The sequence below is a fragment of the Centroberyx gerrardi genome, chromosome 11 (genome assembly GCF_048128805.1).
Source record: "Centroberyx gerrardi isolate f3 chromosome 11, fCenGer3.hap1.cur.20231027, whole genome shotgun sequence".
Classification (NCBI taxonomy): domain Eukaryota; kingdom Metazoa; phylum Chordata; class Actinopteri; order Beryciformes; family Berycidae; genus Centroberyx; species Centroberyx gerrardi.
Genome location: NC_136007.1, coordinates 19,006,448 through 19,019,432, shown reverse-complemented (window position 1 = coordinate 19,019,432; position 12,985 = coordinate 19,006,448). Strand labels below are relative to the sequence as shown.

At 40.1% G+C, this 12,985-nt stretch overlaps 1 protein-coding gene across 1 annotated transcript in view; it reads left to right on the top strand.

Annotated features, from left to right (window-relative positions):
• LOC139931809 (seizure protein 6 homolog) overlaps positions 1–12,985 on the top strand; it is a 103,939-nt gene that overhangs the window by 76,940 nt on the left and 14,014 nt on the right. The window contains exons 6-10 of the mRNA XM_071925411.2: positions 8,643–8,828; positions 9,863–10,031; positions 10,589–10,755; positions 11,269–11,463; positions 12,317–12,455. Of these exons, the coding sequence (XP_071781512.2) occupies positions 8,643–8,828; positions 9,863–10,031; positions 10,589–10,755; positions 11,269–11,463; positions 12,317–12,455 (856 nt within the window). The remainder of the gene's footprint in view (positions 1–8,642; positions 8,829–9,862; positions 10,032–10,588; positions 10,756–11,268; positions 11,464–12,316; positions 12,456–12,985) is intronic.

Below are 12,985 nucleotides of genomic sequence, written 5' to 3'. Positions count from 1 at the left end.
ATAATGAAGCAGTGGGTGATGGGGGCCTTTATTATTCCTGCCCAGCGCTCTCCCACACACCTTTAGACTTCACTTTTAATATGTATGCATGGTTTGAGTTGAAATTATTGGTTTTTATGTTGCTTGCTGAAGAGGCCAAGATTAAAGATTCAGCTCTCTCTCTCTCTCTCTCTCTCTCTCTCTCTCTCTCTCTCTCTCTCTCTCTCAATTCACAGAGAAATAGGCAAATAGCAGCCAATCAATGTAAACATAGTGATGGGAAAGAGAGGTAGATGGAGATCAAATAGCGAGGGAGACAAAAGACAGGACCTTACAGATTTTAGTGAGAGTTTATTGTGAAAAGACAGCATGCAGGACATGCAAGACACTGGTGAGCCATCATTTAATCTATCTATCTATCTATCTATCTATCTATCTATCTATCTATCTATCTATTTATCTATCTATCTATCTATCTATCTATCTATCTATCTATCTGTCTATCTATTGAGAATACAGTAATGTTTAAACGTAGGCTGCATGACTTGCTAGTTAAGGTTAGCAATAGAACCTTTTATTATGCTTTATGTAACCATTTATTATGCTTTGTTACACCTTTATTATGAAATGCTAGAGTATATGGAATGAATCAAAGTAGAGAAAATGAAATATACTGTGAAAAAAAAGAAGGAAATTTCAAAACAACTACAAACTCGTAATGGTTTGATTATTAAATGCATTTTAAAGAGGACACTGATTTAGCTAGTCTGACCTCCTCAAGCAAGCTGCCAAAAAGCCTAGGGGCCATCATGGAGATGGCCTGATCCCCCATAGCTTTAGTCTAGACATTGAAATGACCAGAAAGTGTTTGAGGATTACAGGCTGTGCCTCAGCTTAAAGGGGTTAGAAGATGAGATACTGATGGGAGCTAGACCCAGATGTTCCTTAAAATTAATCAGTAAACTCTTCAAATAAATTCTAAAAGTCACAAGTAACCACAGTTATTTAAAGCATCTTGCATGAGGTGAGATATCGAGCAGCATCTCTTGCAGACAGATAGATAGATAGGGAGATAGACTGTATATACGTTTATATATATATGTATATATATATATATAGAGAGAGAGAGAGAAACAGAGATAGACAGAGAGAGAGACAGAGAGACAGACAAGTACACACAGAAAAATAAAGGTGCCGAAAATGGTTCATTTATAGATGCCTTTGCTCAGACACCTGCATTGTGTTTTTCCCATGGAGCAGCCGAGGGCATCATGAGGCAAATTCAGGTCAGTCAGGTAACGCTTAGTGAGATGTCCCTTCATGAGATGGCCTCTAGTGGGCGTCTTTGACTAAGAGGTGGCCTCTCGCCTATGGGCTACATGCCACATTGAGTCCCATACTGATAATGCCATATAGGATCTCACACATTGAGCCACACTCTTTGCCGTCAATTTACAGACATCCACATCTTCTGCGGTCCGTTATTACCTGTGGTATTTAAGTGACGTTAGGAATTATTGGAATTATTTAACTGATAACCACATCGTAATGCTTCAGTGCAGTGAACTGAATTGAACACACACGCCGTGGGTCTATACAGGATCTGTGCTTGTTGTTTATCTGCCCTTGTATTGCCTCATTTGCAATTGCACAATATAAAGTATGGAGAATAATTTTGCACCTTTATTTTTCTGTGTGTAAGTCCTGGCTGCAGTTACTAATTCTTTGTAACAAAGAGGGATTCATGTTGACAAACTGAACAGGCAATTTCCATTTCTAACAAGGCCTGATGTGAAATACACAGCATGTTGAAATGATTCACTGCTGTAACTCACTGTGTCTGATTCCATGCTACTGTAGGTATTCCAGTTCACTTTAATTGATATCAGTTGTTATGACCCTGTAAAACGCTTTCCCTGAGAGACTATAAATTATACAGTAATTGTTGCCAGGAATAGTGGCTTATAAAATGTATACTCTAGTAAGATATGTGGAGTTAGCTGTCACACAAACAAGAATTTAGATACAGTGATGAATTAACATAAATTGTTAATATTTTCAATGAATAATAATAATAAAAATAAAAATATTATTTTTTTATTTTGTTATTCTAACCACTATGTTACTTTTTTCAAGCTGGTTATCACCAACATAAAATTGATAATTTTAAGATGATGAAGATTGATTTGATTTCATCATCAGCAGTTGTTTTTTTTTCACAGAAGTGTATCTGCCAAGGACATTTAGATTAATCTGATTGCATTTTTTTAATCTGTTTCCAAAACCATGACAGAAACTTTTGCCTATCCCTGCAAATTTTTCAAAGGCTATTAGCGTTAAGATTGCTGGAGATATTTCAATTTGTGTTCATCTCCTTGGTAAGCGCAGTATCACCTTGTCCTTCATAATGGGCTGTGAGAAATGTGATTGGACAAGCGTGGAGAAGGAGACAGATCTGTGGAGAGACGGGTCTCAGCTCAGGGTAATTAATATCTGCTGCAGCGTTAGCTCTGCCTGTGATGGCAGACTGATGGATGCCTCTATAACATTAGCAGCACACTTGACACTGGAACATGATTATGTCTGTTTCACTGTTTGTATGTGTAGAGTGGGGGTTGGAAGATGGGTATATCACTTTCACAATATCACAATTTTTGGAGATATGTAGTTGATCAACTTCTTGTTGTGTGATGAGGATTGGTTGCAGTTTCAACTCAGTCCAGTATTGAGTGTAGTGTGCTATCTTTAGCAACTATCCACTAAACATGTACAATGTGAATAAATGCTAGAGACAAAGAAGTGAAACTGCTAATCGTATTGTCGCACAATGGTAGGTTTAAAAAATAATTTGTGTGCCAAAAAGTTTATTCCTTTAATTCATTTTGGCAAATAGAATTGTTTTAAAAGCTTTATTCTCCGACCCTTTAACAGAGTGGTTGAGGAATGTAGTGTCTAATTAAAAAAAGGAACATTATTTGCATTAATGAGCATTGTTTCTCCATGATTCAATTTAATATGACACATGCAGATTTTCATGGCTAACCTGAGGCTAACCTTTTTTTGGATGGAAACTGCTATTGCCAAGATAGGCATTATTTGAAATTAAATTGAAATGATTGACATTTTGACCTAATAAATTGGCACACTTGTGTTTGAAGTGTTACCTAAATCCCATCCGGTACAGAGTATTGGAAACTATAAGTGAGGAAATAATGGGAAATAATGAAATACACAGATAGAAATAAGCCCACGAATTCTAATGCAAATGGTTATTACGTAATTCATTTGATGATGGTATGTTAGAGATGGTGTGTTTACAGAATATCCACCATAGGCTAAGTAGTTGTAGCCTTGACATATAGACAGTACAAAGTGTTTCCAAGGAGACAAATTCCCCTGCTGATGATTGTCCATCACTGGTCAATGGTCATGCATTCAGCTGTTTTGAATGTACTGCTATGAAAGCAGTCCTGGACAGATTACTGGTGACTTGTGGAAGACTGTTGTTACTGTATCCAAGCCCCATGACCTGGCTCTGCACCAAGCCACTGCATTTTAAAGAAAGATCAATAGTGTTGTCTCTGGGAAAGTGATTCAGTTGTAGAAAGCCAGACCGCAGTTCTGCCATGATATGCCCTATTGATATTTATGTGGTTGAGTTAAAAACTCAATTTTAATGGTCATTTACTCAATAAAGGCAATTAAAGAGAAATAACTTGGGACTACAGACGGCATCTCATCAATGCTACTCAGGACTTGTAGCATGTAGTGGATCGCTGCCAGTGGTGGGAGGTCTTCCTGCCACCTTGTCACTACAGCTGATTAGTTACTGCCAGTCAATAATGCCTGTAGAACATTGTTGCCATCAGCAACACCATTGATTTCTGGTCTATATTTCACAAAATCACTTAATAATAATAATTCCAGCTCGGCCATAAGGGCCAAGAGGTCACATATTATGGGACAATCTATTTATCAATTGAATAAAAAGGAGATGTGGCAGTTAAAAGACATCTGTGACATTACATGGATTTAATTTGTTTGTTTCACATGATGGTTAGCTTGCAATCACTGGCTTCTTCAGCTTGTCCATTGTGCCTTAATCAACAACATTTGTCCAATATTGGCTGAGCGACATTCTCCATTTGACTAAGAAGAAGCCAGGCAAATGAAAAATGTGAAAGCAACAGAATAGAACACATTAATAACAGGAGCATAACAGTGGATTTTATTTCAGGAACAGTTTTATTCCTATTTATTTTAGGGAAAAAAAAAATTCTGTAGAAACTTTTGAGAGGGCTGAACAAAACCCATTGAATCAAATTCCTTTTGAGACATGCTTGTGATAAAGGGCTATATAAATAAACAAACTTGAACTTGAACTTACAGATTCATTATACATTATATTACACTACAATACATATAATGCAGAAAGACAAAGCACAGACAAAAAGGATATATAGCATAACAGATATATATTCAAAAGGAGAAATTAAAAATCAATTGTTATTGCACATGTAAATAAGGACAAAGAAAAACATAAGTTCAAGAGAGGCATTGAAAAAATGTAAGATTGTAAATCAGTGTAAATTTGTTAAATAAAAAATGTATTAAATGAATAGCCTGTAGTTCATTAGATATGTTGTTATATTTGTTTTGAGCAGGGGAGAGCAGCTGCCCTAAGTGGAGGAGTTCAGGTATCTCAGGGTTTTATTCAGGAGTGAGGGTAAGAAGGAAACTGATCACCTGTTAGGGGCTTTGGCTGCAGTAATGCAGGTGTTGTATTATGGGGAAGAGAGAGCGGGGCCACAAAGCAAAACTCTCGATTTACCGGTCAAGATTTGAGTAGTGACCGAAAGACTGAGATCGTGGATACAAGCCTCACTCTGTGTGATAGGGTGAGGAAGGACCTTGGTGTCCAGGACCTCGGTAGATGAACAAGGTTTATAAATTATTGAACAATTTTATATTTTAGTTTTTGGAATAATTTATCCCCTAAACTATACAGTATATCACAATAATCATAACCATACAATGTTTTGATTGAATCAGTTCTCTGTAAATTTAAGTCAGAAAATGTACACGATAGATGTCCACTGTTACAACTTTTACAACTTACAATTGTATTGTATTGTCACCCATCTCGTCAAAATCACATTGTCTTAAAAGATTCTTGACAATATTCAGCACTAGTAGTGGGTAATTTACTGTAACTGACAGATATTTTTGACATTTTTGGGGGATTTTGACAACCCTAAAACCAGTGTTCCTGCAAAAGCAGCAATTTCATCTGAAATGCCAGTCCATCTAGCGAAAACGCAGGTTTACCTGAGTATCACCAGTGTGACTGTTCCCTCTCCTCTACAGGGGAACAATAACTAAAGACATAAGCTCTACATCTGTTGCCTGCGGCCTTACCATCAGCTAATCTTCCTGGCTGCCTGCACTGTGGATCCATTATTTGTAATAGCAAAACAATCAGACTTTATGGCCCAGTACCACATCTAACGGAATGGAGGCAGCACGTAATTTAATACTTCAGGAATTGGCTCGACATTTTTTTTGCCTCTGGCTCCCCTACTGCATGCTCAATAGGGATGTAAATGCTGCTATGATAATGGCAATAACTAGGTTCATTGGAGCTAGTGATAAACTATGAATTGAATGGATGACCCAGGGGCGGGTGTACCTGGTCCCTGTGGCTCACTGATTTACTGCCAGAGAAAATGCCTGTTTCATTATGGTGGAAACCAGTGGCTTGTGTAAAAGAAAAACCTAAGTCAATAGATTAAAACATACTGGATGGCGGCCGTTTCGTAAGCCTTCAGGGGTATTATGCATTTAGGGCTGTATTCCCTTGAGTTGAAGTTCAAAGATTGATGGAATGACATTTTTGAATATCCAATTTGCCTTCAAGGCCCCTGCTAAAAACACCACTGATGTGTCATTTTTCATTTACAAACCATTGCTGGAATGAAAGCACTTCTAATCCAACCTGCTGCTTAGTGTCTAATCAATTCTTTTAACTCATGCTACTTGGACTATTATGGTGCCCTGTTTCTCAGAGCATCTGCCAAATGCCTAAACAGCTTTGTTTTGTAGACAACTGTGCTGCCCATGTACTTACGCACATCTCCTGCACTGTTTCACCTCCACTTGCTCAGCATCTGTTTATGCAAAGACTTCAAAACTATGGTTTTATCTGTGTGACCTGAACTTTCCTTTCCTACATGCACCCGTTGCTCTGCCAGCTCCAAACTCAAAACAGTGAGAGACAAGTTGTAAATCACTGTACAGTGGCTATCAAATTCCTTGAACATGTGTAACATTTATAAAATTGCTGATGGGAGGTTGGTTCTGCCAATTCTACCTAGTTGATGCATGCAAGTAGAAGTGCATTTTCCAGTACTTAGTGATAGTTCTCTAATGTGACTTTCACTAATATGTGTTGAGACTCAAGCAATAAAAGCTGGATGTAAGCAAAGATAGCAGCTGTAGAAATTAACTCAAGAAAACTTCTATACACAGGTTTACTGTAATGATGGTGGAACCCTTCAACTGTACAACTAAAGCATTATACATCAAATAGACCTCGATCAAATTAACATAAGTATATTTAGGTGTTTACATGACCCATGTCTTACACAGTATTTTCATAATTGCTTTAAGATTGCAGTTTTGTTGTGTATGCACACAGTCCTCCGATGTGCCCTTTTCTTCGTCGTCTTCTCCATCTACCAGCTCCTAGTGATTTAGGGTTTGCATACAGTCCATTAAGCTGAAACATAATGAAGCAACTCGCAAAATTTTGAGTAAAGAAGCTGCAACTCTCAAAAGGTTCCTATAATTTTGCTGCCCTACAATAACAATGTTTTTGCAATATTTTTACATAGCAGATCCAATTATGCTGCTTGTTCTATTGTTCGCACACTTTCAGAAGTTTAAAAGTTTTAGTCTGATCATCAAAGTGCCCACACTAATGAGGGAGAACCGTGTGGTTATTAGACAGGAGAAGAAGGTTGTTTAATAGCTTCCATTACAGACTTGGTTAGCCCAATCCATTATCCATGTGAACTCCATCCCATCGTACACCATTTGTTTAAAAACAGGGACAGGACAACAATGCAAAGCAAGTCCAAGAACATTGATCTTACTGTGCTGGAATCACAGCTCTTTGACAAGCGCTACAGAGGCAATTCCTCTTCCAACTATCACATTACAGGCCCGCTATGATGTTCAACTGATCAGCAACTTTTCCATTTGTCAAAGTCTTTGCAGTAGTTACACCGGACCACACAGAGTTATTAATTACTGTAGTATTGCAATCCTGTCTCTCTACATTTGCAGATGTACTTTTAAACTGCAATTAATTAAAAGAGCCGGAGCTGAGTGTTTATAAACAAAGTAGGAGGTTGGTGACAAAACATCCCCGCTTGATTCATACGCCACTGTGTGTGTGTGAGTGTGTGTGTATGTGTGTGAGATAGACAGAGAGATAGAGAGAGAGAGAGAGAGAGAGAGAGAGAGAGAGAGAGAATTATAACATTGCAAACCTTGTACCTTTTGAATCCTTCGGACAGATAATGGTATGTATTTCTTAGTTTTTTTGCTTGTTTTCTTGGTTTGGAGAGAAGAGGTAATGAGACAGTCAACAATGCAACACAACAAAACAGCAAGGATTATACATATTAGCATTGCAGGACACGGGGGATTATTTTGTGGAGCCAGTTAACACCGTCGGCTGTTTGTTTTGGCCAGAATTGGATCTTTGTGTCCAGGATTGGATTTTGCCTGGTCAAATGATATGCTGAGGTTTGAAACATATGCATCTAAAAGCTCAATTTTTCTTAGTGTCAAAACTTGCTATAACCATGTTTTTGGTTTATACAATGACAAAACAACTTGACACTTTTTTATACCAAAAACCTTATGACACCTTCCTCAGACTTAGAGTTTGTGAGAAGATACTCAAAATCGAGTCAAAAATTACTGGCAGACCAAATGGGTCTCATGGCAAAGTTATTCATCAGGAGAAATAGACGCAAATATAGGTTTCAGGTCTCAGTCAAACGGGGGGGGGGGGGGGGGGGGGGGGGAAGGAATTTGAGACCTTTATAGCACCCTCTATTGGTCCACTATAGTGTGACTCGATCTTTCATGTCAGTATTTACACTTTCATCACAGAGCTGATGTTTAAACCCAACATGGTTAAAAAAATCTGTTCATGTAAGTGGAACCTATATGTGAAGATGAAACCTTTTGCTGCATCAAAGTACTGTCAATTCTTTAACCAATCACCCCTTAGACCACAGGAACAATGCTGTGTTTCATATTTTTTAGTCACATTAAGACAACTGAAATCAACAACAATACTTACGCTAAGTGAGAATTATTTTCCCCCATATTTAGATCCAGTCATAGGTGGCCCATGTGAGCCCCATTCATTCAACAGGGGCTGGGCTTCATGTGGCAATAATCAAATCATGCATTCCAGTATCAAGTGATTTTTGGGCTAATTTTGGGCCGAAGAGCTGCCTAGAGAACCACATGAAAAAAAAGGAATTATACTGAAATTGGATAATTATTTTGTTAATTAAACTAGCTCTCTTCCCTCTTTCCCTCCCCCTTTTTTCCCTTCTCTTGATCTTTTTCTTTCTCACTAGCCTTTGTCCTGAGTTGTGCTTTCCCCAAAGAGCCTGCTGGTGGAGAAGTGTCTGTGACTCACCTCCATGCTGGTGGAGAAGCCTACTTCCGCTGTTTCACTGGCTACAAGTTGCAAGGCCCCAAAATGCTCACCTGCCGCAACGCTACCACGCCTTACTGGAGTGGGAAGGAGCCCAGATGTGTGGGTAAGGAGTGCGGGTTCCCTGACAAACACATGTTAGCGCATCAACACTGGAAGCTGTGTATTCTCAAGTCAGGGTAATGAAGTGGCCTCCTTCAGGGAGCACAGAGCGCTACTGAACCACAGCAACAACAGAACAGCTCAAAAATTAATTAGACCTAGCATAAATTGACTCTCTCTTATTGGTCTCCTTGTGCCTCAAGGTTAATTGGGATTTATTGTATGTTCACTGCAGCATCAAGTACCTGTTTGTTTGGGATTCATATCTTCTTTGTACTCATTTAGATTCAAGCAGAAACACTGGCTGAAGGGCGGACTTGTAAAAACAAACTTTTTTTATGCAATTGGATTAAATATATTAATACCTTTATTCCAAGAATCTTTGTGAAATTATATCATGATACTGCATTATTATTCAAAATCAGCCAGAAACTGTTTTTGCTTTAAATGATGCACAATATAATAGCCACTTATATAAATTGCTATATTGTCAGCATATTCCCTTCAGCTTCCCTTTAAACATACAGGTGGTTTGAAGCTTTACAAGAGCTTTCACTACGTTGTCTCGTCCTCTGAGTTGATTAGTTACACTCCAAGGCCAAATGAGTGTGTTTGCATGTGATTAGCAGCACAGGGAGATATTCTTCGGAGACAGGGCACAACAAGGCCATTGGACCTGGCTGCCTTAATTAGAACTGGGCTGCATGACTTTCCTTCTCCTGCTGGTGAAGGCTCATCTGCCAGTTCCAGCCTTTCTCCCTGCCTGCCTGCAGCTGCTTTGCCCTGATAGTGTTACCTCTGCTGCTGTGCTGTTCCCCTTACAAGTCCATCACACAGAGTCACACACACTTAGACCCGGGTGAGCCACCTACTGTAGCCCAGCTCCAGTGCATTGGATATTGATGCAATCTCTGTCTCTCTAAAACCCCGACCATAATCAGTGTCATTTCTTTTCCTGTTCAGTCTCAACCCCCAACCCAACTCGTTTCTCTGTGTCTTCTCCCTCTCCCCTCTCTCTCCCTCTCTCTGTTTATCTAGCATCCTGCGGAGGAATGATAAAAAATGCCACCTATGGCCGCATTGTCTCTCCCGGTTTCCCTGGAAACTACAGCAACAATCTGACCTGCCACTGGGTCCTTGAGGCTCCTGAGGGCCACCGGCTGCACATTCACTTTGAGAAGGTGGCTCTGGCAGAAGACGATGACAGGTAGAGTATGCACACCGCAAAAATCAAGCAGGCATCGAGAGCAAAACCAGTGTGTGAGTGTGAGAATTTGTGTGTGTGTGTGTGTGTGTGTTGAGCTGATAAATGGCACCAAACCTTAAACTCGATTTCACTGAATAACAGCGTGGCTGAGGATAGACCATTAAATCTCTCAATGGTACTGAATGACCAAAATCTTTAGGGTTTGACAGATGAATCTGAAAGGGCCTTTTATCATTTTAAGCCATTAACAGTATTCCATCATGCAAATTAATTGAAAGGACTACAGAGGCTACTCGGAGGTAGGGAGAAGCGATTTCATTACATTTCCCTTCCATAACTACCGATCCTCGTCGCTATGGTCACAAATGCCCACAAACGGCCATTTAACAAAGTCATCACCTCAGTACCGAGCGGCTGAGAATGTTATCACAAGGTTATTACAGCCACCGATGGAACAGTGAGCAGCTTTCAGAAAGCTTGTAACTTCCTTTTTATGATTCTCTTAAGGCTCGCTTAGGTCTCTTTGATCCCATCTCCCTTCTCTGTGTGTGTTTCAGGCTGCTGATTAAGAATGGGAACAACATCGACTCTCCTCCTGTGTACGACTCCTATGAGGTGGAGTACTTGCCCAATGAGGGTGTGCTCAGTACTGGACGTTACCTGTTTGTAGAGTTTACCACAGACGGCACAATCACCTCCACTGGTGCAGCCATCAGATACGAAGGCAGGTTGATCATGCAGTTTCACATTGTGCAACCTGTTTGTATGAGTCTTGATCATCATATACACTGCAAAAAAGTCATTTAGTCTCATATTTAACATTCAGATCTTATTTTTCTTAAACTAAGAGAAAAATTCTGCCAATGAGGTGAGATAACTAAATTTGTTTCCAATGCAGTTTCACTTGTTTCAGAAATTTTCTAGTTTTAAAATTTGTTTGTTTCAATATCTTGAAACAAGTCAGAATAAGGCAGATCACTGCACTTCTATCAAGAAAATGGCACTTGATTCTACAAAATTCTTGAAACAAGCTGACTTGTACTGGAAACAAGTGAAATTACCTAACCTCACTGGCAGATTTTTTCACTTATTTTAAGAAAATTACGATTTTAGGACTCAATAATAGACTAAATGACTCGTTAAGATGAAGATTTTTTGCAGCGTAGAATGATTTCGCTGATGTACACTGATGTATCCAGTCACTTGTGTTTGATGTCTTGTGTTTTTGTGTCCCAAGCTTTTGCAAAAGGAATGTGCTATGAGCCCTTTGTGAAGTACGGCAACTTCAGCAGTAGCGACTCCACCTACAGTGTGGGATCAGTGGTTGAATTCTCCTGCGACCCGGGCTACACTCTGGAGCAAGGCTCTGTCGTGATCGAGTGTGTGGATGTACAGAACCCACAGTGGAACGAGACTGAGCCGGCCTGCAGGGGTGAGTCAGACAGATTTCATCCGCTCGAGTAATTCTGGGACATTAAATCTTTTCCAAAATGTATTTCCACTAGAGAAGAGCATACAACTAGACACGGCTGACCAGGAGGACTTTCATTGTCTGCTTGATCACTGTAAGACTCAGTGAAGCTTTTTTAAATTCAAATAATAAGGACCACTGGCAGCTAACGATATCCTCCTAAGCTGCTTTCCTCTGATCCTTGATAACTTTCCACTTAAAATTGTAATAATGACGTACTTTCGTCTGTGTGCTTGCAGGGTAGATTTTAGTAGTGCCGAAGATTAAAGGCATACAATAGTTGGCCTGGGAGGAACGCTGCCCCACCACAAAGACTATGCACCATACTATATAGCGCTTTACCCCTAAGCCCTCTCCCTCTCTCTTTCTCTCCCTCTCTCTCTGTCTCTCTCTCCTCTCTTCCCACACACTGCACACTGACCTTACTCCTATTCTTTGTTGCCTGCATGGTCATTCTACCACAAAGTCAAATTGAAAAGCTTTCCAGTAAAGCTAGATATAAGAAAATTTCATTTCTGCTCGTCTGGGTCATGGTCACCAAGCTATTAGTGGTAGTATGCGACTGTGCAGTCGATTTTCATTGTGTTTCAAGTGCTAACACTGAACTTCCATCCTATGAAGTCACACAGTATTCCATGTATAGACATATATTTTCAATGTATTTCCTTATGTTACCTGCACATTAGAATTTGCACGCTTATTATTATTTACATGCTAGATTTTGTGCGATTTCCAAACTGCACTGTGTCTTGAAATCAGCTACACTGCATATATTTGTCTCTCAGTGTTCACCTGGAGCGTCTGTGTGTTACAGCTGTGTGCAGCGGGGAGATCACAGACTCTGCCGGCGTGGTGCTGTCTCCTAATTGGCCCGAGGCCTATGACAAAGGGCAGGACTGCATCTGGGGCATCCACGTGGAAGAGGACAAGCGGATCATGCTCGACATCCAAGTGTAAGAGACGGCGCTCAGGTGTAAGGCTAGTACTCACACAGGGAGGTCAGGGTGGAGGCCGGGGTCACCTCAAGATGCTTAACACTGTCCCTCCTGCGCATGGAGATAGACACAATCACGCTCTCTCTCTCTCTCTCTCTCTCTCTCTCGCTTTCTCGTTCTTTCTTTCTCTCTCGCTCACATAGACACACCACACAACATGCACAAGGGGGAGTGTTTCAGTGGTTGCAGTCACTAATTAGATTTTTTTTCATCCACTACATTAAGAATTCTGTGTTGCTTCCAGCTCACTCTCTGACCAGATTAGCCAGTAAGCCTCTATGCTCCCCCTTCCCTGGTGTGTGTCTCAGAGTTGGCTTTGAAATGAATATGCTCTGGCAGTGAACTACTCCGAGCCACTTATCCAGCCTTCTCAACAGTAATTCAACATACACACACAAACACACACACACACACATACAGCAGTGAAAACACACTCATCCACACACAAATACAGGTGCACTCGCTGTTTCTCCTTCTTTCACCCATCG